The 25,868-nt window shown below is 32.8% G+C and overlaps 6 protein-coding genes and 1 long non-coding RNA gene across 11 annotated transcripts; 4 read left to right on the top strand and 3 right to left on the bottom strand.

Annotated features, from left to right (window-relative positions):
* The first annotated feature begins 54 nt into the window (after positions 1–54).
* Gclc (glutamate--cysteine ligase) lies at positions 55–5,889 on the top strand. Its single transcript, XM_076413241.1, has 8 exons — positions 55–836; positions 1,535–1,707; positions 1,763–1,959; positions 3,545–3,913; positions 3,973–4,170; positions 5,107–5,295; positions 5,351–5,532; positions 5,587–5,889. Exons 1-8 carry the CDS (start codon positions 391–393, stop codon positions 5,741–5,743), a joined length of 1,911 nt encoding a protein of 636 aa, XP_076269356.1. The 5' UTR covers positions 55–390; the 3' UTR covers positions 5,744–5,889.
* On the top strand, positions 4,338–5,028 carry LOC143201993 (uncharacterized). Its single transcript, XR_013007061.1, has 2 exons — positions 4,338–4,476; positions 4,843–5,028. It is a non-coding gene; the product is annotated as an uncharacterized LOC143201993 (long non-coding RNA).
* Positions 5,821–7,506, bottom strand: LOC143201987 (peroxisome biogenesis factor 2-like). The gene is made up of 5 exons (XM_076413245.1): positions 7,374–7,506; positions 7,039–7,191; positions 6,556–6,972; positions 6,103–6,315; positions 5,821–5,986 (listed from the first exon to the last, which is right to left on the bottom strand). The coding sequence occupies exons 2-5, from the start codon at positions 7,147–7,149 to the stop codon at positions 5,900–5,902; spliced, it is 828 nt and encodes a 275-aa protein (XP_076269360.1). The 5' UTR covers positions 7,150–7,191; positions 7,374–7,506; the 3' UTR covers positions 5,821–5,899.
* Positions 7,360–10,447, top strand: LOC143201985 (D-2-hydroxyglutarate dehydrogenase, mitochondrial). 2 transcript variants are annotated; one of them, XM_076413243.1, is made up of 8 exons: positions 7,360–8,418; positions 8,472–8,619; positions 8,787–8,984; positions 9,038–9,231; positions 9,287–9,455; positions 9,516–9,802; positions 9,857–10,022; positions 10,095–10,447. In XM_076413243.1, exons 2-8 carry the CDS (start codon positions 8,613–8,615, stop codon positions 10,343–10,345), a joined length of 1,272 nt encoding a protein of 423 aa, XP_076269358.1. In that variant the 5' UTR covers positions 7,360–8,418; positions 8,472–8,612; the 3' UTR covers positions 10,346–10,447. The 2 variants fall into 2 exon arrangements, with proteins under 2 accessions (XP_076269358.1, XP_076269357.1); XM_076413242.1 differs by having other exon boundaries at positions 7,488–8,414.
* On the bottom strand, positions 10,059–11,479 carry LOC143201988 (UMP-CMP kinase 2, mitochondrial). Of its 2 annotated transcripts, XM_076413247.1 has the most exons (6): positions 11,276–11,479; positions 11,104–11,227; positions 10,852–11,050; positions 10,560–10,796; positions 10,369–10,508; positions 10,059–10,288 (listed from the first exon to the last, which is right to left on the bottom strand). In XM_076413247.1, exons 1-5 carry the CDS (start codon positions 11,384–11,386, stop codon positions 10,388–10,390), a joined length of 792 nt encoding a protein of 263 aa, XP_076269362.1. In that variant the 5' UTR covers positions 11,387–11,479; the 3' UTR covers positions 10,059–10,288; positions 10,369–10,387. The 2 variants fall into 2 exon arrangements, with proteins under 2 accessions (XP_076269362.1, XP_076269363.1); XM_076413248.1 differs by lacking the exon at positions 10,059–10,288 and having other exon boundaries at positions 10,372–10,521.
* Positions 11,480–11,863: 384 nt separating this feature from the next.
* On the top strand, positions 11,864–12,594 carry LOC143201990 (uncharacterized). The gene has a single exon (XM_076413250.1). It carries the CDS (start codon positions 11,978–11,980, stop codon positions 12,464–12,466), a length of 489 nt encoding a protein of 162 aa, XP_076269365.1. The 5' UTR covers positions 11,864–11,977; the 3' UTR covers positions 12,467–12,594.
* On the bottom strand, positions 12,536–24,836 carry LOC143201982 (armadillo repeat-containing protein 2). 3 transcript variants are annotated; one of them, XM_076413239.1, is made up of 14 exons: positions 24,605–24,836; positions 18,401–18,542; positions 17,334–17,596; positions 16,413–16,646; positions 16,096–16,340; positions 14,970–15,072; positions 14,738–14,910; positions 14,294–14,490; positions 13,968–14,136; positions 13,780–13,917; positions 13,454–13,688; positions 13,241–13,387; positions 12,918–13,178; positions 12,536–12,855 (listed from the first exon to the last, which is right to left on the bottom strand). In XM_076413239.1, exons 1-14 carry the CDS (start codon positions 24,726–24,728, stop codon positions 12,632–12,634), a joined length of 2,655 nt encoding a protein of 884 aa, XP_076269354.1. In that variant the 5' UTR covers positions 24,729–24,836; the 3' UTR covers positions 12,536–12,631. The 3 variants fall into 3 exon arrangements, with proteins under 3 accessions (XP_076269354.1, XP_076269352.1, XP_076269351.1); XM_076413237.1 differs by having other exon boundaries at positions 16,096–16,343; XM_076413236.1 differs by having other exon boundaries at positions 16,096–16,646.
* Positions 24,837–25,868: the final 1,032 nt, after the last annotated feature.

Genomic DNA, 25,868 nt, shown 5'->3' on the forward strand with positions numbered 1-25,868 from the left:
AATATAATATGTTTAAAAAATTGGTATTTTGATATAATTATTTTAGTACGTCTAAAAAAACTAATAGGTATTATACTTTTTTACTTATGTATAGTAGTTGAGAGTTACCAAGTTGTTTTTATGGTAGACTTGAATAACCTAAAATAGAGACAAAACGTCATTCTTAAGTACTATAATTCCGCAATTCATTCAAATTTACCTTGGATTTTAGATTTTCTGGGCATGCAGAGTAGTATCTTTTTGTATATAAATTATGCAATATCATATTATATTGCGCAACATATGTTTGTGTAGATAGGTACTCTCTCTGAACGAGCTCGATCGCTAAAACTGCGATTCCATTAAATTATCATATCTAAGCGAGACGTTCTGAATTGATTATAGTAAAACATGGGTTTGCTCACTGAAGGAACACCATTATCATGGGAAGAAACGAAGCAATTAGCCTCCCACGTTCGCGAACATGGAATCAATCAATTCATAAATATTTACAAGAAGTTGAAAGAAAGAAAAGGTGATATTTTGAAATGGGGCGATGAAATTGAATATATAATTGTAAAGTTCCAACACGAGAAGAAAGAAGCAAAGGTCAGCCTTCGGGCAGAGGAAATGCTTGCCATTCTTAATGAAAGGGAATACCAGAGCCCCGATACAGTGAAAGTGTTGTGGAGACCAGAATTTGCTGCATACATGATAGAAGGCACACCAGGTAAACCTTATGGAGGGACATTAGCTCATTTTAATGTGGTTGAGAGTAATATGAGAATGAGACGTCAGGAAGCAAGTGAACTTTTAAGAGAAAATGAATGCTTGATGACATTAACCAGTTTTCCAAGGTGAGTCTTTAGTGTGTTTTTAGTTATCTGTAAATTATTGACTTTATGATCTTTTATTGCATCTACTTAATGTTTGGCTTAAATATAAATATTTATCTAGTTATTTGTAAATATAAATATTGTTAATAAAGTCATAGTCACTATGGCATATTTATCATTAAAATGTAATTTTTAGGTGTTAAATAACTTTCGAAGAAAAGTTAGTAAACTAATATATTTATTTATACTAAGTTCTGAAGAGGACATTGCAGTAAAATATTAGAAAAATACACTATAAACAATATAACCTTGCCGAATTTATTATTAAAAATGTCTGGTAAATTGTTACATTTTAAAAGTAATTGGTTTAAATTTAGTTTTTGTTTAACATAAATCCCTTGGCACGAATTCATGACTATAAAAGTTCATGGAACCATAAAGCATAGAGAAACAAAATTGCATTTTTTGTTTTAAATCCAATTAAAACATTTATATAATAAAAAAATAATTGGGTTCAAATCAAGAGGCCTGTGGAAACGTTTCATATTAATTTAATCGAAAGAAATTTGCGTTTTAATATAAGTTACATCTGACCTTGTTAAAATATTTTTTCCGCGCGTTCAGATTTCCATTTCGATAAAACACACCGATTATATATATAGTAGGCTTGCGGTTCAATTGCTTCTTGATAAAAATATATGCCTGTTGTTGATTTTTAGACTGGGATGTGTGAATTTCACCGAACCTCCGTCGAAAGTGACGCCGAACGAAGGAGGCACGAAGTCTTTGTTTTTCCCCGATGCTGCTGTGTTCGGCGGCCATCCCCGTTTCATGAACCTGGTCAGGAACATCAGGAAGAGACGCGGTGAACACGTCGCCATCAACCTACCAAGTACTGCACGACCCATGTGCGTTTACGATTATTGCTCATTTGTCACATTACAAAGTTTTCAGGGACAAAAACACGAAGATACCCGTGGACGACTCCAGCAAGATCCGCAGGGCGGCCTTGCCGGACTGCGTCTACTTGGACGCCATGGGCTTCGGGATGGGATGTTGCTGCTTGCAGCTGACTTTCCAAGCGTGTAACATCGACGAGGCCCGTATATTGTACGATCAGCTGAATCCGCTCTGCCCGATCATGGTGAGGAACGGTATTGTGTTTCTTTATGTATCGAGTGCATATTTCGTCACAAGACACAGATTCAAGTCAAGCAGTTAGTGATAACGGATAAATACTGGTGCAATTTGTGATATTATCTCTTGGTCTGGCGAGTTTTATTGAACGAGCAATAGTTTGTATTGATTTAGATTAGATTTCAACTGAAGTTTGTTGATCATCGTGGAGCTGACAGTGACACATTAATCAGTTTTTATAAGTACAAACCACTTGATGATGTTACATACATTCGTAACAGATATATAAACAGATATATTTTCCAACAAGTTTAGCCTTTATTGATTATTATTTAGTCGTCACTGAACACAAATTATCATACATGCGCAATTAACATATCAGCGTGGGTAGTCAAATTATTAGGGACAATATTAAGATTATTTAATTTTCTAGTTTAATTGGATTTCTGCAACAAATTATTAGTTGGCGGTCTCTGTATATTTTTTATTTGAATCTGTAATCTATTAGGGTCTTAAAAACTACAAAAAAATGATAGAATAATATTTAGTGATGCCACTTTTTGCTGCAATAAGAGCTTCTATGCGTCGGGCCTGCTCTCCATTCTCTGATGAGAATTTCAATTAACAGCTGCTTGGCGGTAATCACTTCTTGCAATCGCCCGTTTGGTGAGTTCCCTGACATGTTTTCTATAGGATTCATGTCTGATGAATTACTTGGTCAAGACAAAACAGTATTTCTTTCCCGCCAAATATGCAGTAATACAATGCTGAATCATGCCTGAAAAAGTAATTGTCCTCGTCAAGGAACATTCATTGATCTACGGTAGTAGCCCGGTTTCTAGAACTCGCTTGTATTGGTCTTGTTTCAAGATTTTTTTTGATGAGTGATTGTTTTATAGATCTGGGTGAAGAGTTTTAATGATTTGAGTTATATTGGCTTATTATCAACCGACTTAGGATTATTGTCATAAACATGTGTGTTCAAAAAACCCACCATAAATAGTATAGCAGATCCTCCGTTGCCAGTCGGGCTACTTCCACCAGATAACAATACCCTCAAATCGTTCATGTAGAATGACATTTATATCATTCAATCTGGAACTTGGCCTTCTGTTAAACATCGTGTAACTTGCCATGGTGATATGATTTCAGTAACTGAATAGTAAACAGAAGTTACTTAGACTCTATTAATCCCTTCTTATTAAAATGTCTTGAAATAAAATTTCAATTTGACCAAAAACTTCGTCTGATCTTCCAATACGATCTGCATCAAGAAGCACATATCGATTTTTTATAAAATCTAATTACAGCTCATACTGAACCAAGGCATATCACTAACAGGTGTTTTTTCTTGACCTTGAATTTTAATCCAAAACATGAAATAAGCAAAAAGTCTGTTTTTTGTTAAATGTATTCTGTTCAAGATTTTTAGAAATACGTTTATTCCAGTGGCATTTTGTCTAATGAAATTGATTCTCTAATATTTTCTCCATTATTTGAGACGAGATAAATGCGTCTTAGGGAATTAAATATGCTAAATTGGATGGATAGTAGTCATATCAAAAACAAAACTTGTCATATTCTTTTTTCAGCTTGCATTTACCGCTGCCTCGCCAGTACACCGAGGATTTTTGACGGACATCGATTGCCGCTGGAATATAATCTCCGGTTCGGTGGACTGTCGGACCGAAGAGGAACGCGGCCTGAAACCATTGAAGGACAATAAGTACGTCATCAAAAAATCGCGTTACGACTCCATCGATTCGTATTTATCACCTCAAGGCGAAAAGTACAACGACATTCCACTCTTATACAATGAAGAAGATTACCGGAAGTTGAGGGACAACGGGATAGACCACCTGCTGGCCCAGCACATCGCGCACCTCTTCATCAGAGATACCGTGTCGCTTTTCTCGGAAAAAATCAATCAGAACGACGAAGAGGACACTGACCACTTTGAGGTACCACTTTCATTGAACAATTCTCTGTCCACGTTTTTTAAACCTTCCGTTATTTATAGAATATCCAATCGACGAACTGGCAAACGATGAGGTTCAAGCCACCACCACCACATTCCCCTATCGGGTGGAGGGTAGAATTTAGGCCGTGCGAAGTACAAGTGACGGATTTCGAGAACGCCGCCATCGTTTGTTTCGTTGTCCTTTTAACCAGAGTCATATTATCGTATCAGTTAAACTTTCTCATTCCAATTAGCAAGGTAATATGAAAAAAAATTGACATAACAGTGCCTAACGATGACTAAAATAATTTCCAATAAAATACGATTAATAGATTTAGAGAAATGTTTTTAAATTCATATCTAGGGCCAAAGTATGCCATGATAAGTTGAACGCCAATCAGAGCGAATTACGTCACGTCTATGCAAACTGATGTGGATGACATTTTGTTTTGTATGAACTTTGACAAACCCTTGGAATTGAGGTTTCCGTGGTTTCTATAGATCAGTTGTCTAGTTCACGAGTTCTCAGACGAAAAGATAACTGTAAAACAAGAATTCACCAAGGTAAATATAGTCCGTTCAATAAAACAATGAACTCACGTCATTTAAATTTATGACGTCAAAACGTCGCAATATTGCCGTATCAAATTTATTATATGATAAAAAGAAAATGTTATTAAATATAACTTAACTAAAAATTTATATATAAAAATATATATTAACGATAAATTTATCATAAACCAAAGATTAAACACTAGATTAAAGGTACAGTATCGTTCATTCCAAATTCTTTACTTTATAATATACAAATATCAAAACTTTATTTCAATAACTAGAAAATGAATAGAGTGCCCATTAAGATATAAAATGATGATGATATAAGTATTTAGTACTAAATTAACGTGTAAGACGTAAACAAATAATTTTTAGGGGTTTTTAATGACGTATTATCGTAATGAAGAAACACACACAACATGTACACTTCCGAAAATCCCAATTAACACGGAAAATAAAAGATTTTGATAAAACGCTGATATACATAGACGTGACATCATAAGGCGACACCGACGAGCGTTTTGGCACAAATTTAAAACTAAAAATAGAAAAGAAAAGAAACTTTATAGAACAGTTTTTCAAAATTAGTCATCATGCTTGTTCTTCCTTGATAGATATATGAACAAACACTATTTTCAGGTGGACGAAAATATTCAGAACGCCCAGAAAAGAAACGCGTGTAAGGAACAAAAGTTTTGGTTCCGGAAGGATATCACCACCGATATCAGTCCACCCGAAGCGAATCGATGTTGTCGGGGGACGAATTGCGAGCCCAAGGACTGCGATCTGGTCGGATTGATGACGGTGAACGAAATTATCAACGGAAAGGTACCCATTAACGTCCATATCATCTCACATACATATAAGCACGACTTGATTTCAGCAAGGAGAGTTTCCAGGATTGATACCTCTGATCAACAGTTATCTGAACGGAATGGACGTCGATGCGGACACGCACTGCACTATACAACAATACCTGAAGTTTATCCAAAAGAGAGCATCCGGGGAAATTCACACAACGGCATCGTTTATCAGAGATTTTGTTACCAGCCATCCTGATTACAAGTATGTATAATAATAACAATAATAGTTCAGGATTTACATCATTTTCTATTTCAGGCACGACTCAGTGGTTTCAGAGATCATAAACTATGATTTATTGAAAACCCTCAAAGATATACAAGAAGGTAGCAGGTCTTGCCCCGAACTGCTCGGATACAGTGCTACATCAAAAACTAAAGAAACAATTCCACATGCCTTAAAGAACGACTGCTAAGAGATTATCTAAGGATCATATAGTATTTTGTATCCCCCTTATTGTTAGGATAATTTTAAGTGCAATGAATTTTAGCATTTACTTAAACAATTTGTTAATATATATTTAATTTTTAAAATACACTTTTATGGATCATTTAAATCGAACTATTTCGTTTTACTTGTTAACTCTGTCACATAGTACATTGGGGTTTCTATGCTCGCAAATCGGACACTCGTATTTTGAATCGGCCGCCAAATTTCCCTAAAAAAAAATAGTTTTCTGACATTGATATCATCAGTATTGCCATTCTTTATCACTAATAACGTCAGCACTTAATCACTTAACAAATAATAATTAATAAATTAAATTACACATACTTTTAGGCAAACATAACAGAAGATATGACTACAACCCATGTGATGCGGCAATATTGGATTCTCATTACAATGTGCACACTTTGTATTGACTGTGAATTCTCTACCCTGGATTACACTTGTATACGTTTTCCTTTTATATAGAGGGTTATAATATCTCACGAACCTTTTCAATTTATAATAGTTAATTAAGGGCAGTAGATATACAATAATTTCCTAAAAATATCACTTTATCATTACTTTGTTACTTAAATGCTTTCTCTAGCAGATTTCTTGAACAGGACGTCATTTTATTACAGCTTTTATAAAATAAGGCGTATCTGATGTTCACTGTGTTTTGAGCCATTATAAATTGCAGTTAAAAAAATTAGTAATTACACTGACAACACTATCACTTGTTTAAAAAAAGGTAACTTAGATAGAATGGCACTATCACGTATTAAAGGCAAAACTTACGATAAATCCATTCCACAACAATTCTCTTGTCATGTATTTGGACTGGAATGTTCGTGGCGAACTTTCGTCCCTATATACTTGGTTCAACCCCAATATTCTTTCGGTAAGTCGTGGTTTTGTTCCAGTTTTCAAAAAAGCAGATATATTAATAAAATCTAGGATTTTGAAAATCACATATATCTTGAATAATTTATTGTTCATGTAGTGACTGGGTCGGGAGAATTCACAACGCGTTTTTATGTAATCTAAACAATTTAACAGCAAATATAAGATTGCTTTTGTGCATGTCATATTTTCATATTGAATATTTAACAATTGTTGGCCAAAAGTTGATCCCTTATTGAGAACTGAGTTTTTCAATATTCCAAGGCGAAGAAGTAAGTTAATTTCTGGTTCTATGGGTGCTATTAGTCCCGGCTGAAATAAGTTAATATAAAATTTTGTGGAATATTCCTTAGCTACTTATTTATATTGTTTTCTTACTGATAAATGTTTGCAAGCCTCTTGAATTATTAAACGTAAGGACTTCTCAATTTCCGTATCTAAGAAAATCGCATTCATTTGCGTTACACGTAGTAAATTCGTTTTAGTCATATTGCTAAATGAATTTGATTTAATAGAAGCTAAAATATATCACTAAACAAAGGTAAGATTATGAGCATAAAACCATAGAAAAACACAAAATATTGAGAATTTTCTATATTTTGTGGTTATGAGCTTAAGATTCTCTTGAACAAATTTTATATGTTGACGTCCAACAGCTGACTAAAGTCAATTGTTTATTAAAAAAACATAGATAACATTAGTATCAGACTTACCATTAAAAATGCTGGTTGAATTCCCAATAACTTTTTGTAATTTTTTCTGATTTTGTTCATGTTTATTCAATGTCTAAACTTATATAACATTTATTTTTTGCGTAAACGTGTGTAAAATATTGCTGGATAAATTATATTACGGTAGCTATCATAGAAAAAATAGTTACAATCTATTGTAAATATTCAAAGTATTCTAAAAATGTCTCTATGATTCTAAAATAAATTTTGAAAATGTCAACATATTCTGATAAATATAAAAAATGCACATATATATGTAACCTTTCTTACAATAATAATGATCTTAGTCTTTGATGAACATTTATTTATTAACTTAATAAGTAAAATGAGAAAGAAATTGTTCTATGAAATTGTTTTATATTAATTACAAAAAGCTATGGACAACATTTTGAAGTAATTTTTACAATTCTAGTAATATTTACATTTCTTTATCTTCATTTGCAAATGACATTTCATTTATATTATGCAAACTTACTTTTTGAAGAACGTCACCTTATTTAATTAGTTGTTTTTTTAGTAAATAAGAATTGGTTTGGTTGTATACACCTTTTGATAATTATTTACCGATAACAATATAATATAATGATATAATTATAATCAAAAATAAAAGTTTTTATACGTATCAAAATTTTACAAAACAATACACAATAATCTTTTGATTAAGTGAAACTCCTAGATATTTTATTTTAAAATGTATTATTATTAAAAAAATAGCAAAATAAAATTCAAGCCGACAGAAAACATTTAATTACATTGCAGACGGTGGTTGTTTTTCAACAGTAACAATATTTCTAATCTATAATGCTCTCAATTACAACTCTGGCTCAAGATTTGTTTTTGTAATAAAAATTTGATTAGATAACATGGGTTGTAATAGCAGGAAGATTTATTCTTATGAGTGCTGTTGTCTCGTAAGATGAGTGAGAAATAAAAATGAATTCCAGAAATATATTTAAATACGTGTTTTCCAATATCAAAAGCGTCCACGCTAGATCGTTTGGATCGAAACCGGATTTTACAAAAGCAAGTGTGAAACTGATATTTTTATTTATTTGTATGTTAATTAATTAACTATTGTAGAACACTTTCAACATTGAAAGAGGTTTTTATAACTATCTACAAGAGCCACATTTGAAATATTTTCAACAATTACTTGGTGAACAACGGGTTGTGACAGATCTATCTGATTTAGAAAAATACAATGTTGATTGGTTCTTACAAATGCGTGGTAAGTTTATATTTTTTTTCTATGCAATACGGAGAAACAATTATGTTAAGAACAATCATAAAATCGTTTATAAATAGCTCTGTTATTTTGATTTGTTATTTAAAAACAATAATATAATAACATGACGTTAAGTAAACATAATATATACATTTTTAATATTTTCTTAGGTTCCAGTGGTATCGTTTTAAAGCCTAAAACAACTGAAGAAGTGTCAAAAATTCTCGAATTTTGTAACACCAATAAACTGGCAGTATGTCCCCAAGGCGGAAATACCAGCGTTTGCGGTGGAAGTATACCGATTTTTGACGAAGTAATCGTATCGATGGAATTGATGAATCAAATAATAAACATAGATGAAAATTCAGGTGATATTTTTATGTTAGCACTCCGACAGATTTTAACTCGATTTATAATTTAGGTGCGATAACTTGTCAAGCGGGTGTTGTCTTGGAAACACTTGACAATGCCGTAGCGGATAAGAACCTGATTGTACCTTTAGATTTAGGAGCTAAGGGTTCCTGTCAAATAGGCGGTAATGTCGCGACAAACGCAGGAGGTATACGACTGTTGAGATACGGAAGTTTGCACGGAAGCATTCTGGGTTTAGAGATTGTAAATAAGGTACTATAATAAACGAAATCACAATAATTAATTGGTTATATTTCAGGTCAAAGCAAACGGATCCGTTTTGAATTTATTAAAGTCCCTTAGAAAAGACAACAGCGGTTTTCACTTAAAAAATTTATTTATCGGTTCAGAGGGAACACTTGGTATAATAACAAAAGTTGTCGTGCAATGTGCTCCTCGACCAAAGAGTCGTCTCGTGTCATTTTTAGGTAAATGTCAAATTTAATACATTTTTTGAATAGAACTTTTTCATTTGTTTTGGCTCCCAGGTCTACAAAATTATGACAAGGTTTTGAAAACGTTCAAGAAAGCACGTAGCGAGCTGGCCGAGATCTTGTCAGCTGTCGAAGTGATGGATGATAAAACTATCCAGTTTGGACAGGAATTTTGTAACGTCACTTCTCCCATAGGTGATTATCCGTATTATTTATTGATAGAGGTAGCTGGTAGCAATGAGGAACACGATAACGATAAGTTTCACTCGTTTTTGGACTCGGCCTTGAAAGAACATTTTGTTTTAAACGGAACAATCGCCGCTGAACCTCAAAAAATACAAGTAAACATCTTTTGGACACTTATGAACGGGCTATCATAATTTTGTGAATTGTAGTCGATTTGGGCGGTACGTGAGAAAATCCCCGAAGGATTCAGGAAATGTGGTTGGGCCGGCATGTATGACTTTTCCTTACCCCTGAAGAACTTTTTCACGATGGTGGAAGATACAGAGTCGTTCTTGAAAAAACGTGTTGAATCTGTTTTTGGTTTTGGCCATTTAGGTATGTATTAGTTTTTTCTCTTTAAAATAAGAGCAGTTATGTAAAAAACATATATATTTTTTTAATTTTTAGGGGATGGAAATTTACATTTAAATGTTATAACAAAACATTATGATGAACGCGTGAAAAAAATTGTCGATGATTTTGTGACCAAGAGAGTGTTGGAGTTGGGGGGAAGTGTTAGCGCTGAACACGGATTAGGATTCCTTAAAAGCAGATACCTTCCGGTTGTGAATTCGCCCGAGTCCTTCCACTTGATGAAGGACCTGAAAAAATTATTGGATCCAAATAGAATACTCAATCCCTATAAATTATTTCCATGATTATTTTGTTTAATCATACTCACAGATATGGATATATTTATGTTATTTATCAATAAGGGCTGTACATTCATTTTTCAATACATAAAGTACTTTTCCAAATGATCCATCAGCATTTATTTGTACCACCGATGGTTCCCTCATGAGCGTGTAAGCTAATATAACACTAGAATTAAAAACTATTAAAAAGATAATACTGTTCCTTATAATGACTTACTTCTTTCGGAATGAAAGATCATTTTTCAAAAGTAGCTCTTGTTGAGTTACATTTTCTCTACTACTTTGGCGACGTATCCTTTCTTCTTCACTGACTAGCAATAGTAGCACTTTATCAGGCATTAAGAGATCATCTGGCCACTTATAAATTAAGTCAGATTTATTTGGCATAGCTAATGTACCTGATTTATCTCGAATTCCTTGCCCAATAGCAAAGGCTATAGTAGAATGCCAGAATCTACAATATGTTTTAGCTAAAAAAACAACAAATTATCGAAAGGTGTAATACTAACCTATCCATAATAACTGGAGAGTCTCTTAGAATACTTGCTATTTCCAATGCCGCAATATAATTTCCTAATGAATAATATGCACTTCTCACCATTAGATTATCATCAAAATAACTTCTTAAATGCTTGATGGACTCAGGCGGTGTGGTGTGTTTTACAATATGAAGCTTTTTTGCTAACACTTTTCCCATTGAAGTCTTCCCTATATATACATTTAATTAAGTATCTTTAGTATTAAATAATGCAGTTATTTACCACACCCATCTAACCCTTCTAAAACTATGAGAGGATGTTTTTTAGCCCCACAGCTATTGTCATGTTTTGATTTAGCATCATTATATATTCGCAAAAGCTCTGTAATGGGACCGACGCCTTTAAGCTACGAATATCTACATTAAAACATTTTTAATATACTTTCATAGCTTACCTCAGGTTTATTTAAAGCCATCAAAGTATCCTGTAGTGTAGGATATAGCCCAAATTTCGCAAAAGTCTCCATGTGTATATTTTTTACTATTGATCTTAAGTTATACACCATTCATATATATAATAATGGAAATTTCAGAGAAATATTTAGGGGAAATACACGTCATAGAGTATGGTACATTTGAATTACTTAGTCGAACTTTATCGATTATAGACGAGTATATATTGATTTTAACAATGAGTTATTATCTTTTTGTGATATTGTTTTTATCTGCCTTCATCTCTTTTAGTAATATCGTAAATCCTAATATACTAGAGTAAAATCCTAATATACTAGAGTGAAATCCTAATATACTAGTGTTGTTGTTCGATAATTTCAATGCTTTTTTCGATTATTATAAAAAATCAATTATGTTCAACACTAATATATATATAGGAACTTTTTACAGATTAAATTATTCATTTTAACAACATAATGAAATTGGCTTCTGTTGATATGTATTACAAATTTAATTTGTTACCCCAATTTTATTTAAGGTAATCTAATTTGCTATTTTATATATGACTTTATAGGTATTGTTTATTACATTCTTGGAGGTGACATTAAAATATAGGTTAGTTTGAATTATTTACTTTCATTTGTAAATAGAACGTTGCATATTGTTTTCATCGTTGAGCATTTAACATATTAGTTCTCTTAGAAATGGAAATATTTAAATATCAATTGTTTGACAATGATTGCATGTTTTTAAAAAGCATGGTTGGGAGAATTGTGAAAGTGAACACTGTCGAACACACAACATACTTTGGAATTGTGTACGTGATTGATCCAGTACGTAAAACTATGGTGTTACATTCTAAGCAAGGTACATCAAACGGGAAAACTGTTTTTATTTTTCTTCATGTAGTTGAAACCATTGAGGTGCTGACCAATGATGTTATTAAGAAATATTTGGCACACAATGAGCCTAATAATGTGAATGGTGACATGGTGTTCGAGAGGGAAAGGGTGAGAAGATGGTTAGAGAACATGTATTTAGAGCCTGAAGAAGAAGGAGATTACTTAAAAATTGGTGACATACTTATTGTACCACCATTCGGAGTTGATAATATTATTTCTAATAATATCGATGCATTGGAGAAAATTAGAAAGGCTATTGGTTCAATGCCCGCTGAATTTTGTAAAATTTGATATGTATCAACATCTATATTATAGTATAATTGATTGTAAGTGGATTTTTATATATTATAAAAATACATGTTATACTAGAATCTTTATTTATGGAATTAATAAATATTTTTTTTATTGTACAATTATAATACATTGGTTTTAATATATTGATTGTATGCAAATCATCTACCACGCAGCAAAACTTATATTAGTTGTCGAGTCTCTTTGTTCATTTTGAGTAGGTTGATCATCAGGTATCTGTATCTGGTCAAAAGTATCTAAAAAGTACTCAATCTTTTCCAGAAGATTAGTGGCTACATTTGCAAATTCTTCCCACATTATATATTCTTGAGTTACATAGACCTCCATTTCATCTGTGTTTTCGTCAACTCCAAAGAGTTTTTCTTCATCTAAGAATAATTAAAACTGTTGATCTATAGACAAGCACAGAAAATTTCGATTCATGCCTTACCCAAGTAATCGGCCAAAAGGATAAGCAACTGGTTGATTTCAGACTCACTTAAAAGTTCATATAAGTCAATAGTATCGATGCAGTAGTTCCATAAAACTTGACATACCAAACTACCAAGAAGCCAATCGTTTTCACAATAGGTACTTAAAATAGTGATAAGTTTTAATACACCCCCTTTATTCTTGAACAACATGCGGGACCGATTTTCTGATAGCAAATTTACAAAAACACCAATCGTTGTTTTCAAGAGAGTCATTTCAGCTAGAAACCAATATACTCCAATAATATTTTAACACTTGATTAAAATAAGAATAAATATGTACCTGTACTTAAAATATTCAGGAGGGTGTCAAGTAAATTGGTTTCTGTGATATAGTTCCTAGTTATCTTGGATCTGGAAAGGTTCCCGAGTATTCTCATTGTTTCGGTGACACACTCATTATTTCTGGATTTTGTATATTCAATTATAGCTAAAAAATAACGTTTAAATTATATATGAAGACATTAAATAAAAACAATAATTTCAATAAAAATACCTTCAACAATATCAATTTGCTTAATATGGAATACATCCAATTCAAGATCACTGGAATAATAATACGATAAATTGTTTAAAGTGCTCAATATAGATAGCACCAGCTCTTCGTTCTTCTTAAATGGATTGCTGATCAAGACTTTTAAAAACTCGTCTATTAATCTGTTTCCGTATTTTTCATTTATTGTTTTACCGATTTCGGGATTAATTACTACATTCGCGATGACTCTGATAACCTGAAATTAGCGTAACGAAAATTATCACATATCGTCAAGTGACCTTATATAGATTCATAGAAAAAAAACATCGATGGGTAACTATGGATACCTTTATCATGACATCTTCGGTGTTACTAGTGGTCAAGTTTAAATTATCTTCTTTTAATGAGCAAATTTGCAGAGTTTTTTCCAAGTATGTGGTCCATAAACGTAATAAACTTTCTATAGAATCATTCTCGTTAAAATACTATAAAAAATGACTTAAAAAACATTTGAAGTAAAGTTAATTTTTATTACCTTAACTCTAGTGCAGTCAATTTTTGCCACGATATTACCCAGAGTGTACGTTAGTCGTACAATAATTTCTTCATTATCTGTGTAAGTTTCAAATAACTTAATAAGAGTGTTGTACAAGGACTGTACTTCATCTAAACTGTCGCAACACATTTCGTTTGTTGATATTGTGCTAGAATTAAATGAGACGGTAAGTATATTAAAGTTTTTTTTTCAAAATATAAACATATCCTAGACGCTATTATTTAACGTTAGCGTATTTAATTGTAAAATACTTTGTGCGAGTTTGTCGAAATATTAGTTTCAGTCTTATTAATGGTGTTGTTTACCTTAGAGTTCTGGAAATGTTGGTGACAATGTCGACGTCGCCGTAAAACTCGCTTAATGCCTGGCATAATTCCGCTATAGTTCCACACGAGATGAAATTATCGTACACTTGCTCTTCGGAAACTAAGTTTCGTAAGGCCCCAGTCAGTTGAAATAGGACATGGTTTGTTTGCTTCGGAATTTGCGTCTTATCCGTTCTCTGTAAATTGCAATATAATTATTTTATTTACGTGGCAAGTTATAGCACAAATTAAATTATGAACGGTGGCGAATTAGGGATTTTATCAAGGCTAGACACTAAATAAGTTTTTTTGCAAATTCTTTAATAACTTCGTTAGGTTGTAGACTGTCAGATATATATCAGTGAATACATCTGGCAGCTTTTGAGCTCCCTTCACGGACACGCCACTCATTATTTTTCTTTCTGAAGAAAAAACAGCACTCACCGCATTGTTGATTAATTTTATATGAAGTACCATCAACGGTAATATGCCGAGACCTAGTATTTTTTCGAGCAGCTTCGAGTTCATGGTGAGAAATTTGATAGCTCCATATCCGTAAATGCAAGCTTCCGCGTCGTCTATGGGACTCGATCTGCCCAAAGCGTCCAAAAACAATTCTAAAACGGAATTTTTCTGTATCGAAATAAGAAGAAATTTATGTTTCGACAGTCGTTACCCAATAAGTTTTTTCGGAAAAATAAATGGTCGTTCTTGTCATTCTTCGATATTTTAAAGACTAATTTGCAGGCACCACTTAAATTATTGCCGGTTACTTTTATCTACAAAAAAACGATATCGATTTATATTTACGATTTGACATTAAAAACAGGAATCTCGTTAAATGATTTTATGTTAAGGTAAGCGAGCATTTATTTCCATCGAATTTGACGGACCGTATTTTTTCTCGTTATAATGTACGTTATGTTATTGTACATGGGTTATTCTGCTTATTTTATATTATGCTAATGTACGTCATCAACACCGTCGAACCTATTGCCACACTCTGTTTATAAAAACGTAAAATCCCTTTTAAACACCAAATAAATTATATTTTATAACGTTATTTTTCTTTCATTATTTTATTTCCTATAGTATTTTGTTGCTACAACGAAAACTTAAATTTGGTGCGGCAACGTTGCATTAGAAATTTTGATGACGTGCATTGACTGTTTTTTGGAAGGACTATGTGTATTTTATGTTGTTTAAAATAGAGATAATAATTATTTTCGTTATTTTTGTTCGTCATATACGCCAGAGTGACACATAGGTATTTAGATGACAGCACGCATTTGACGAATCGTAGAAACAGAAATCCGCTGAGGGTTATATAGATAGAAATACAAACTCGATCAAAGCAATGTGACATATTTGTCAAATCTTTAGTTTAACATTTTACACGTACATTTTTAAGAATTACAATTGGTTGCGAATTACAGATGACTTTAGTATAGAAAATAATAAATATCTTATAGAAAAATAATTGAAATACTAAAAGTAACATAATTGAATATATCTAAAAAATACTTAACTTTTTTAGTATCCTATCCTCTCAGCAGTACTATTACTTAATAATATATAATTTTAAGATTGTGTTGAAAATAAAATTCACGGTATTTATTTGATGGGTCCTTGACAATATAAACACATAATTTAATGATAATTTAAAATAATTTAATAATATTAAAAAAATACTTTTTTTGATATTTTATATTTTTAGCACTACCATTACATAATAATATATAATTTTAATATTGTGTTGAAGATAAAGTTCACGGTATTTATTTGAAGGGATCTATACTTACTGCTAAAATAACTTGGGCTATGTTAATGAGGATGTTCTCGTTTTTTGACTCGACGAATCGGTATAGGTTCTTTAAGATGACGATCTTCAATTTGGAACTGATTTTGTTTCCTATGATGTTCTCTTTCTCCATGACCTCGTACAGTTCTTCGAGTAGCCCTTGGACGACCTCGTCCTCGTATTTTTTCGGATTGACGTGGCCGATCTCGTTAAGGACGTGTTCGACCGTTCTCTGTCTAGTGCCTTCTGCTAAAATTGAGTGTTGTATTTTATGCAAATCGTTGTGTTTGTGCGACAAGAGTTGTTTTGTGAGATAACCTGTCTGGGTAAAGAGGGACTCTGAGTGTTCGATTATCTGTTTGTTATCGAATATTTTCGTCAGGTTTTGCGGTCCCAGCAGCAAGCATTCGGAGAGGTTCGATTGCTTGACGGACGGTCGACCAAACATGGAGTTCGTCTCCTCGAAATCGGTCCGTTCTTGCGGAGAACTGAACGCGTTTCGTCCTTCGACCACCAAGGATTTTTCTGGACAAGTTTCATTTTCTTCAGGCACTGAAACATTCGATGAGGGTATTCACTAAAGTTGCGTGGGGTTAATTGTTACTAGTGAAAGTTTGAAGTGGGTCATACAATGTATTTGGGTTTCTGTATCAGGCCTGTAAATTAATTTTAAAGGATTTACAAGATATGGTGTTACTGTGTATTAATGTTGAAGCTTAGAAGAACAACTTTTCTGTAAGTTTCATTTCGTGGAAGTATGAACAAAACATTTTTTCAGTGCATTGAAAATGTCTGAATTTGTATAAAATAAACGGCATTTGTATTTTTTACTTTTTTACTTAGTTTTAAAGATAAAGACAGCTGAAAGTGCATCGAATACTGCATTACATTTAAATATCGATATTTTCTCTGCAGGTTAATATTCTTTTGAATATCGATATTTTATAATGTATCGATAGATATTTTATAATGTCGACATTATCAATGAACCTTTAAAATTGAGTAACCAAAATCTTAAGGAGTTATGAAACAAGATTCTCCCCTTGAAAAAATGTTTGCCACAATAATTAGAGCTGGAGAAAAGAAATAACAATATTGTTAAAAGGAATATCGAAATTTTCCCGGATTCTTCGATATATCGATAAATTTTTTTAAATATCGAAGCCCATATTTTTTAAAACACATTAATATTTTTCGACATGCCTGTAATTATAATTTAAAACGTTTAAATAAACTTACAGTTATCCAACGAAGTATTGGCGAAGATTTTTCGTTTCTGTAAGGGCCTGACGCTGTCCAGCGAGGGTAATTTGACTTTACAGGGTTCCTTTATGCCGATGTTAAAAATATTCTCGGTGGCTTCAGTCAGCGACCCGGACCTGTTGTGTTTCTTGATCTTGACGTTGCTGGCGTATTTCGACGATTTGTTCACGGCGCCGAAGTCGCCGAGATTATCCGGTGGAGTAACGGGTAGGTCTGTCTCATTTTGTAGATATTGCAAGCTGTCAACGATAATATGATGTATTAAAAGTATTAGGGATGTCGTTAAAAGTAGTTCACGTTTTGAGTATTCAAGTGTGAATTATGTTCAGACGTCAAAATAGTCTCATTCTATTCGAAAATGATTACCATTGGGAATAACGTTGCCACTATTTTCAAACTAATGACATTTTTGGAGGAAAATACCAATTTTAACTCAGTTTAAACTCAAAATGTTCTGTATAGCTATGTTTTTGTGTTCTAGTAATCTAATATGATTTGTTTTGAATTTTGATGATGTACATTGGCCATTGGATAGACTATTGTCAAGTACACTTTGCAATAGTGTAAAATTTATGTAAATAAAGGTTAATTAAAAATGTAAAAAAATAGATAGCGATGTTATCTGATGCGTCGACATATATAACCGAATCGTCCTACATAATTCGATTTGATTGGTTGATTGGGTTGTCGCCAAATGTTTTCGAATTTCTTCAAAGTATCAGTATTTTGTTATATGACAAAGTCAAAATAAACCAAGTGTCAAATTTGATGCATTAACATTGCTACGCTGTATTTTGGCATTTTATTGGTCGTGTTGAAATATGAATTTTAAATATATATTGCGCGAAATGAATGTATTACATTAAGTTTGTGGAAAAGTAATACAAGGTTTGGAGATTCCTTAGAAGCAAGACAAGATAAATATCTGTTTCAAGATCATTATAAGAAGACAAATATTAAGAATAATAAGAACCAAAGGAACTTTTGACTATATTTTGATCTTATTTATGGATTTCAAGTACATACATGTTTAATGTTATTACCTGAAGGAACTTGGTGGCCGATCAGCTTTAGGTCTCGTGTTGCCATACAAATGTCGTTCCTTGTTTCTTGGGGTAAACGGTCTCTGGGTTTGAAGCGGCTTGATGACCGGAGACGTGAAACTCTTTTCGGGATTTTGACTTTCTGAAATAGAGACTTTCGTTAGTTTAAGAAAGTTCTGTGTCTGTGCAGTAGCGAATAATCCTTTTGTAAAATGACCTGGAATATTAAACAATTAACATTTACTTTTAAAAAACATACTTATACTAGATATGACTGTAACAATTTTATTGGTACCAAATTTTAAAGTATAGATTTGTTTTTTGTCAGTTCACTGACAAGGTCACTTTTTGGGTTTATAAGGACTTTCCTAATTTTAAATACAACATTTTATTGTTTATGATTTTTCAATTTCTTCAGTTGTTAAAGAATAAAATAATATTCAATATAAAACAATAAATAAATTGTGGTGGTATTGTCAATGTAAAAAATAAACTAACAGATAGTTCATTCTATGTATTTAAATAATATTATTCATCTATTTTGTCTAGTTGCAATCTTAATATGTTCCTTTACAACTTTTGACGGCATGCTTGATTAAATGACAACGACGTTATTTCTAATAAAAGAAAGTGTACGAACGTATCATTAAAAAAATTTGCAAAGTAATGGTATCGATTAAAGTTCTTCACGTTTGTTTAATAATAAATTGGCCACAATCGATATGTTGTTAGTGAAAAAATTATTTACTTTGAATAGTCTGTTTGAGGATATGGAAAGAGTTATAGTTTCGAGAATATTTCGCGAACTTTAAATGTTTAAGCTGAACTATGTTCTTCTTTATGCAACAGCAAGTATTTGATGAAATATCTAAGTACTTTTGATGATCAGGGTGGACAAAACAACGATGTTGAGTAGGATAAACGTTTTTAGAACTACCATAATTGCGCAAAGTTGTGATCTAGCAAATGAAGAGCGACCAGCAGCAGGGGTTGAAGCAAAACTATCCTACACCGATGCTACAATCCGTTGAAATTTGTTTATACGGACCATTAACATACAGAACCTCAACTAGTTAAGCATATGGATGAGAAAGAAAATCAAGCCATGAGACTGACAGAACAAGTTGAATTTTACAAGCCTATTTTGCTGTTACTTGCGATATCAAAATTATTTGAGAAACTGTTTTAAACCATTAAAACATATTAAAGCATTTATAGAAATACCATATTTTCAGTTTGAATTTCGAAATCGCCATTCGACAATCGACCACTCGAAAATTCCTGGAACTCACACAAGCCCTTGATTCACTGTAGAATTTGGGATTAATCTACAAAATGAGCAATTTGCTACCGTGGCATTACTGTCAACTGTTGGAATCATATTTTTTCGAAGAAAAATTTAAACTCTCGCATGAAAGGGCATTTTCAACCCTTAAACCTATTTCGGCTAGAGTTCCTCAGGATAGTGTCTCGTGATCACTACTGCATCTGCTCTACACTGCTGATGTCCCAACAATAAAAGAAACAGTACTTGGAACATTTGTCGACGATACAGTTATTATGACAACAGATATATCTCTACCTAAGGCTGTAGAAAAAGTACAAGTAGCAGTCAACAAGATCTACAAATGGACTAGAGATTGAAAAATACAGTTCAATAGTTCCAACTCTGTCCATGTTAATTTTGTGTAGCGACAAAATGATACTAACTTCAAATTATATCCATTGACGAATGCCCGATTCCTCAAGCAACATCAGCTAAATATCTCGTCATACATTCGGATGGTAGATTAAATTGGAAACATCATGTTAGACAAAAAGCAGAGCAGATTACATTCAAAATCAAACAACTCTACTGGTTAGTCGGAAGATACTCTGAACTTGACCTAAAATCAAAGAGATTGGTTTATCAATCATTCGTCCTATTCGTTTATCAGTCGTCCTATGAGGTATAAATATGGGGTTGCACTAAAACATCAATCCAATTAGTAATCCAACGCACCCAAAACAAAGTTCAAGGGTTTATTATCAATGCTTATCGCTACGTAATCAACGAAGAGCTACATGATGATCTCGGAATCAAATGGATACACGAAGTGATCCAAGATTTCGTCTTAAAACCTGAAAAAAGGTTGCTAAATCACAGAAACATGGAAGCAATAGAGCTACCGGACAACATGCAAAATATCAGAAGATTGAAGCGAACTAAACCACACAAACTTATTTAGGGTATAAGTGTATTCTTGACTTAAACTTAAATAGTTTAGTTTTATTTTTGGGAAATTTACTTAATTAATTTTATTTAGTATATACAGTAGATCACTTACTGAAGTGATCTACTACATCTCAGGATAGTTATATAACTGAAATCATATAATAATACTTATTGCCCAAGGGCAAATTGTCGACGTTCTAGATTAATAAAAAAAATTAGTATGTAATTTGGGAAATACGTACTGGTGTATTAATCCCGTACTTTTTTTGCTTGTATGTTAATGCAAGTACAACAAAACAGTAGTAATATATTGATTTGTAAATTAAGATTGTACTAAACATATCGAATGTAAGATGTAATTAACACAAACATTGTTTTAAAGAAAGGGGTATCACGTCTTTCTAAATTATGTAAGATATCGATTTTATTTTTTTAATTCGAAAAGAATAGAAAGCTTGTGCAACTGTATTCAAATTATTACTATAATTTTATGTTATTTTAAATATTCTACATACTTTATGAGATTCTATCGATATTTCTAAAAAAAATATGTATATATATATATATATATATATATATATATATATATATATACATATATACGCAATAAAGCAATAAAAAACGTCCAGTGTTTCTGTTTGACTTTACTATTTGTTGGTTTTGTTCCGGCCACTCGACAAAGGGCCATTAAGTCAGAATGTCGTCTCTCTTTGACCTTGAAATGCACGTTGTCTCCCGCGAGGTTCAATAACGCTTTTTTTGCTTTGCAAATGGTGGACGCTCATTAATCACGGCCTCGTCTACGACAACAAACAGGTCCGCCCTGTATTTAACGTAGTTGCAAATCACCTCCTTTGAGATTAAGCGATAAGGGAATCGCTATGTAATTCTATCGATTCAGTTTTAGGTTTAGTCGCCAAGTCTGACCTCTTGGTTTTTTTAACTGTCACAGCGGAAAGCCGTCAGCAATTGTACGTACCTTTTCTGCCAATAATAGCGCTGAGTTAACGATATGAGTGATGTGTTATTCCAGGTAGTTATACTATATTTTTTATGACAGAAATTCACATCTATATTCCCTTCATTCGTTAAGCGTGAGAGATAAAAGGACACAGTGGTTACATTATTATGGTTTGTAGATGTTTTGGGAATAGAGTGGAACTAATTCTCTAAGGAGTACAATGGTCTTATGTTGAAGATACTTGACTGCTTTATAAACTTCACCATGACATTCATCCTAAACCTAAAGCCAAACAATGTTTTACTTTAAAGACTTTTTTTCAAAGTTTATCTACTTATGATCGGTCTGTATATATTGCACAGTGCTATATATAATCCTAGTCATTAATTCATATGCCAAATATAAATCTAAGAATGACCGAGCAAGAGTAGAGTTCGCAGGGTCATTGAACATGATCAATCTGATAAAAAAAATCTAGCCAGCACCACAAGAAAGACATTTTTTGTTAGTTTAATCAATGCTAATAATATCAACCACATCTGTTTTGTTATACACGAAGAAACAATACTTTTACGATTCAAGAATAAACCACGAATTCAAGATCAATATAATAATTTAATAATTCTCGTTTATTGAATATCGACTTTTTATTTTTGTTACGATTCGTCACCTTTTAGATCTTCATTTGAGTAAATTAAAATAGTTGTTATAGGTAAAAATGACGTTGGTTGATTGAATTTGGATGATGGAACAATAACACACTCGACCTAGTTACATTTGTTTGTATTTGTTACAGTTCATACAATACTCGTATATTTCACCGGAATGTAATGAATATTAAAGGAATAAGCCTGAAAACAAACAAACAAAACAAACCATTTATAATAATACGTATACGAAAAATATAAAATATAAAAATAATATAAATATAAAAAGATTATTAAATTATAAGTTCACTGTAGAATAATACGTAATAAGCTGAGATGGTATGCAATGAACAATAGACATTGCATTTAATTTAGGTATGATCTGACTTTGCTTCATGACTTTCATCAGAAAATAAATGTTTATACAGCAGTAAATTATTACATTTCTGTTTTAAAGAAAGGTGTATCATGTTATTATAAATTATGCAAGAGGTCGATTTTATCTTTTTAAAATTCGAAAAGAAGAAGAAAAAGAGAATCAACTCTTTTCAAGTACTAGGTAAGATTTATTTTCAGCCCTGTTTTGGATATCTAACGATATCATGCCAGGAATTTGAAAGAAATATATCAACAACTGATCGTACATTTCTTTCATAATTGGTCAAAGATTGACAACTTGGGAAGCTTTATAAGAAGGAAGAAAATATAAGTTCACTGTAGAATAATACGTAATAAGCTAAGATGGTATGCAATCAACAATAGACATTGCGTTTAATTTTGGTATGATCTGACTTTGCTTCATGACTCATCAGAAAATAAATGCAAATGTTCATACAACAGTAAATTATCGCATTTCTGTTTTAAAGAAAGGTGTATCATATCATTATAAATTATGCAAGAGGTCGATTTTATCTTTTTGAAATTCGAAAAGAAGAAGAAAAAGAGGATCAACTCTTTTCAAGTACTAGGTAAGATTTATTTTCAGCCCTGTTATGGATATCTAACGATATCATGCCAGGAATTTGAAAGAAATATATCAACAACTGATCGTACATTTCTTTCATAATTGGTTAAAGATTGACAACTTGGGAAGCTTTGATGCATCAACCGTATAATTCTGACATAACAACCTCTACCAACAACTATCACCTGTTCAAGTTTTCAAAGAAATTGAAATTGAAAACTGCTTTCAAAATAAATCCGATACATGATTCAGTTTATATAGATAGTTTATATAGATTATAACCATCGAGATAGATACCGAGGTATTTAGCTGATTCTGCTTGAGAAATCCGGTATCCCTCAAGTAATATAATTAGGGTTTTGTCATTCCGCCACAACGCAAAATTAACATGGATTTGGAGCTATTAAGGTGTATTTTCTGCTTTTGTTGACTGCCATTTTTCTACAGCCTTCGGCAGATATATCTTTATCATAATAACTGTGTTGTGGGCAAACGTTTCAGGTAATATGTAGAGCAGAGACAGGAGTGGTCCCAAAACTACCCATGGTTACTCCAGCCGAAATAGGTTTAAGTGTTGGGAATGTCCCTTCATGTGAGACTACATTTTATTTCCAAAATATTTGACATCAGTTTCGATTAGTCCCATATCGAGTCAAAAGCTTGTGATACGTCCAGGAATATTGCAGGGATTAATCTCCATAGGAGACGATTCTTGGATCTATGAGTCCGAATGGGTTTTCCAAGGCGAGCCAACTCCGACAAAAGTGATTCGTGCGCGAAGCACTTTAAAGCAAATGATCAACTATTTCTTCAGAATAACTGGACATGCGGCAACCCTGCCATTTGAGCAACGTAGAACGGTGAATTCTGATGAAGTACTTGATGAAATACGACAAAGAAACGAAGGAAAATTGTTCATCATGACAATGACTGACTGAATGACACGATTCTCATATATCGAATGAAACAAACACCTATTTGACTAGCTAAAAAGTCGAATTGATGATATGTTATCCTCCATATAGCCCTGATTTGGCGTCAAATGGCTTTTCCGTTCCGCATATCAAGAATAAATTGCGTGGCCAACATTTTTCGGTATCCGAAGAAGCTGTTGATGCATTCAAAGACTATGTTTTAGAGGTTTAGATTGGTCCAAGCGCATGCAAAACTGTATTGATCATCATGGAGAATAAATCGAAAAAAGTACAAGCCATTTTCGTTACTAAATTGCATCTGTTCATTGTTAGGGTCAAAATATACTAACTGGTAATACAGAGTGAGTGTTTTTTTACAGAATATCACAGATGAACCTCCCTATTTACCTGACATAACATCGTGTGATTTTTTTGAATTTTAAATAATACTTCACACGTAGGTTTTGTCTGCGTGAATTATAACAAGTGATTAAAAGACCTACCTTTGATGGCCAATCTCGCCTCATTAATAATTTCCGCGCTCGTCTTCCGGGGGACGAAACTTTCCGCTGAGGTAGCGTTCGCCGAAGCGTTATTCAGTTTGGGACCGAAATTCTTAAACTCCATGCCGGCGGGATTTTGCACATCTGAGCACTGGCACCGCAATGATCGTGTCAAGTACAAACAGTCCGTATAACAACACAGCGCGGTCTAGGGAACCCTTCCTACCCTCGTTCCGGGTAGATTCGAAATGCGTTCCGACAAACTACGACGGATCGTGACTGCTATATCGATTATTTTCGGAAAAGAAATGGTTACTTGTCGGGCATGTCGTGCACGGGAACTACGTGGGACATCGATTTTTCAACTAGGATTACGTGAAATATTCAGGGGGTGATGATGAAATGTCATCGACACTGTCGTTTCTGACTGTGACACGGTTCGATCCATAATGACAGATCGTCCCTTATTCATGCCGTGTCAATTATTTAGACTTGTCCTGTTCCGGTTACGATATGTATGTCATATACGGAGGTGTTATGAGAAAATTAGATTTAGTAAGTATTACTAGTGAATCTTATGGATTAATAATGAGGTTGTCTGTTTGTCTTCTTATTAATATGAGAACAATGATCCAAATCTTTGACATTGATGACTTTGCTTCCGTTTTTATTCGAAAGTTGAGGTTTTATCGTAACAACCTGATTATATAGGTCCAAGGCGGAATTCATCCAATCAATCAAAGCACAGATAACTTTGCAACTTTCACCGCTTTGCTTTCTGATCCGACGGACGATGAAGATATTTTTTTAGTGTTAAAGAGGTGTTCTAGTCTAGGAATTTGAAAAAAATCGTTTTTGTACGATTAAAACATTCTAAGTTTTATCTTGGAACACGTCGTCCATAATTATGTCACCAAAGGTATAGCAATAGTATATACACAGACATACATTGATACGTATATCGCTTTCTAGTGAAAATATTAAAAAGTATATTTAGTGATAATCCGGCTAATATATAGGGTCCAACGTAACCAATATGGTATCGGGTCTATGTGACTGAGTTTTGAAAACTGGTAGTCTTTTAAAGTGGCTCCCTAACCGATGATTTTTGTAGTTCTTCATAACGCCTGAAATGTTAGTCAAACAGGCCTTGTGCCATTGATCAAAACAAGTGATAGCCAGGGCTACATTAAAGCCAAGTCATTCGATCGTGAATTTGTAACGATATTTTTTAATGATTGATTCAAATTAGTTGAGGGTTATA

This window comes from Rhynchophorus ferrugineus, unplaced genomic scaffold (genome assembly GCF_030347505.1).
Source record: "Rhynchophorus ferrugineus isolate W39M unplaced genomic scaffold, kcgeb_rfMv2 rfM9, whole genome shotgun sequence".
Lineage (NCBI taxonomy): Eukaryota > Metazoa > Arthropoda > Insecta > Coleoptera > Curculionidae > Rhynchophorus > Rhynchophorus ferrugineus.

What these genes read in the sequence shown, in the direction of transcription:
- LOC143201982 (XM_076413236.1), bottom strand. Translation starts at nt 24,728, where the DNA reads ATGGAGTTTAAGAATTTCGGTCCCAAACTGAATAACGCTTCGGCGAAC. An exon ending in AACATTTCCAGAACTCTAAG is followed by an intron (nt 14,137 to 14,293) that starts GTAAACAACACC and finishes ATTTAATTCTAG; the next exon opens with CACAATATCAACAAACGAAA. An exon ending in GCAAATTGATATTGTTGAAG is followed by an intron (nt 13,388 to 13,453) that starts GTATTTTTATTG and finishes GTTATTTTTTAG; the next exon opens with CTATAATTGAATATACAAAA.
- LOC143201987 (XM_076413245.1), bottom strand. Translation starts at nt 7,149, where the DNA reads ATGACTAAAACGAATTTACTACGTGTAACGCAAATGAATGCGATTTTC. An exon ending in AGGCTTGCAAACATTTATCA is followed by an intron (nt 6,973 to 7,038) that starts GTAAGAAAACAA and finishes AACTTATTTCAG; the next exon opens with CCGGGACTAATAGCACCCAT. An exon ending in TGTTGTGGAATGGATTTATC is followed by an intron (nt 6,316 to 6,555) that starts GTAAGTTTTGCC and finishes TGATATTTTTAG; the next exon opens with GAAATTATTGTATATCTACT.
- Gclc (XM_076413241.1), top strand. Translation starts at nt 391, where the DNA reads ATGGGTTTGCTCACTGAAGGAACACCATTATCATGGGAAGAAACGAAG. An exon ending in TTCTCATTCCAATTAGCAAG is followed by an intron (nt 4,171 to 5,106) that starts GTAATATGAAAA and finishes CACTATTTTCAG; the next exon opens with GTGGACGAAAATATTCAGAA. An exon ending in ACCAGCCATCCTGATTACAA is followed by an intron (nt 5,533 to 5,586) that starts GTATGTATAATA and finishes TTTCTATTTCAG; the next exon opens with GCACGACTCAGTGGTTTCAG.
- LOC143201990 (XM_076413250.1), top strand. Translation starts at nt 11,978, where the DNA reads ATGGAAATATTTAAATATCAATTGTTTGACAATGATTGCATGTTTTTA.
- LOC143201985 (XM_076413242.1), top strand. Translation starts at nt 8,325, where the DNA reads ATGAATTCCAGAAATATATTTAAATACGTGTTTTCCAATATCAAAAGC. An exon ending in CGAAACCGGATTTTACAAAA is followed by an intron (nt 8,415 to 8,471) that starts GCAAGTGTGAAA and finishes TAACTATTGTAG; the next exon opens with AACACTTTCAACATTGAAAG. An exon ending in CTGAACCTCAAAAAATACAA is followed by an intron (nt 9,803 to 9,856) that starts GTAAACATCTTT and finishes TGTGAATTGTAG; the next exon opens with TCGATTTGGGCGGTACGTGA.
- LOC143201988 (XM_076413247.1), bottom strand. Translation starts at nt 11,386, where the DNA reads ATGGTGTATAACTTAAGATCAATAGTAAAAAATATACACATGGAGACT. An exon ending in TCTCCAGTTATTATGGATAG is followed by an intron (nt 10,797 to 10,851) that starts GTTAGTATTACA and finishes AACATATTGTAG; the next exon opens with ATTCTGGCATTCTACTATAG. An exon ending in GATCTTTCATTCCGAAAGAA is followed by an intron (nt 10,509 to 10,559) that starts GTAAGTCATTAT and finishes TTTTAATTCTAG; the next exon opens with TGTTATATTAGCTTACACGC.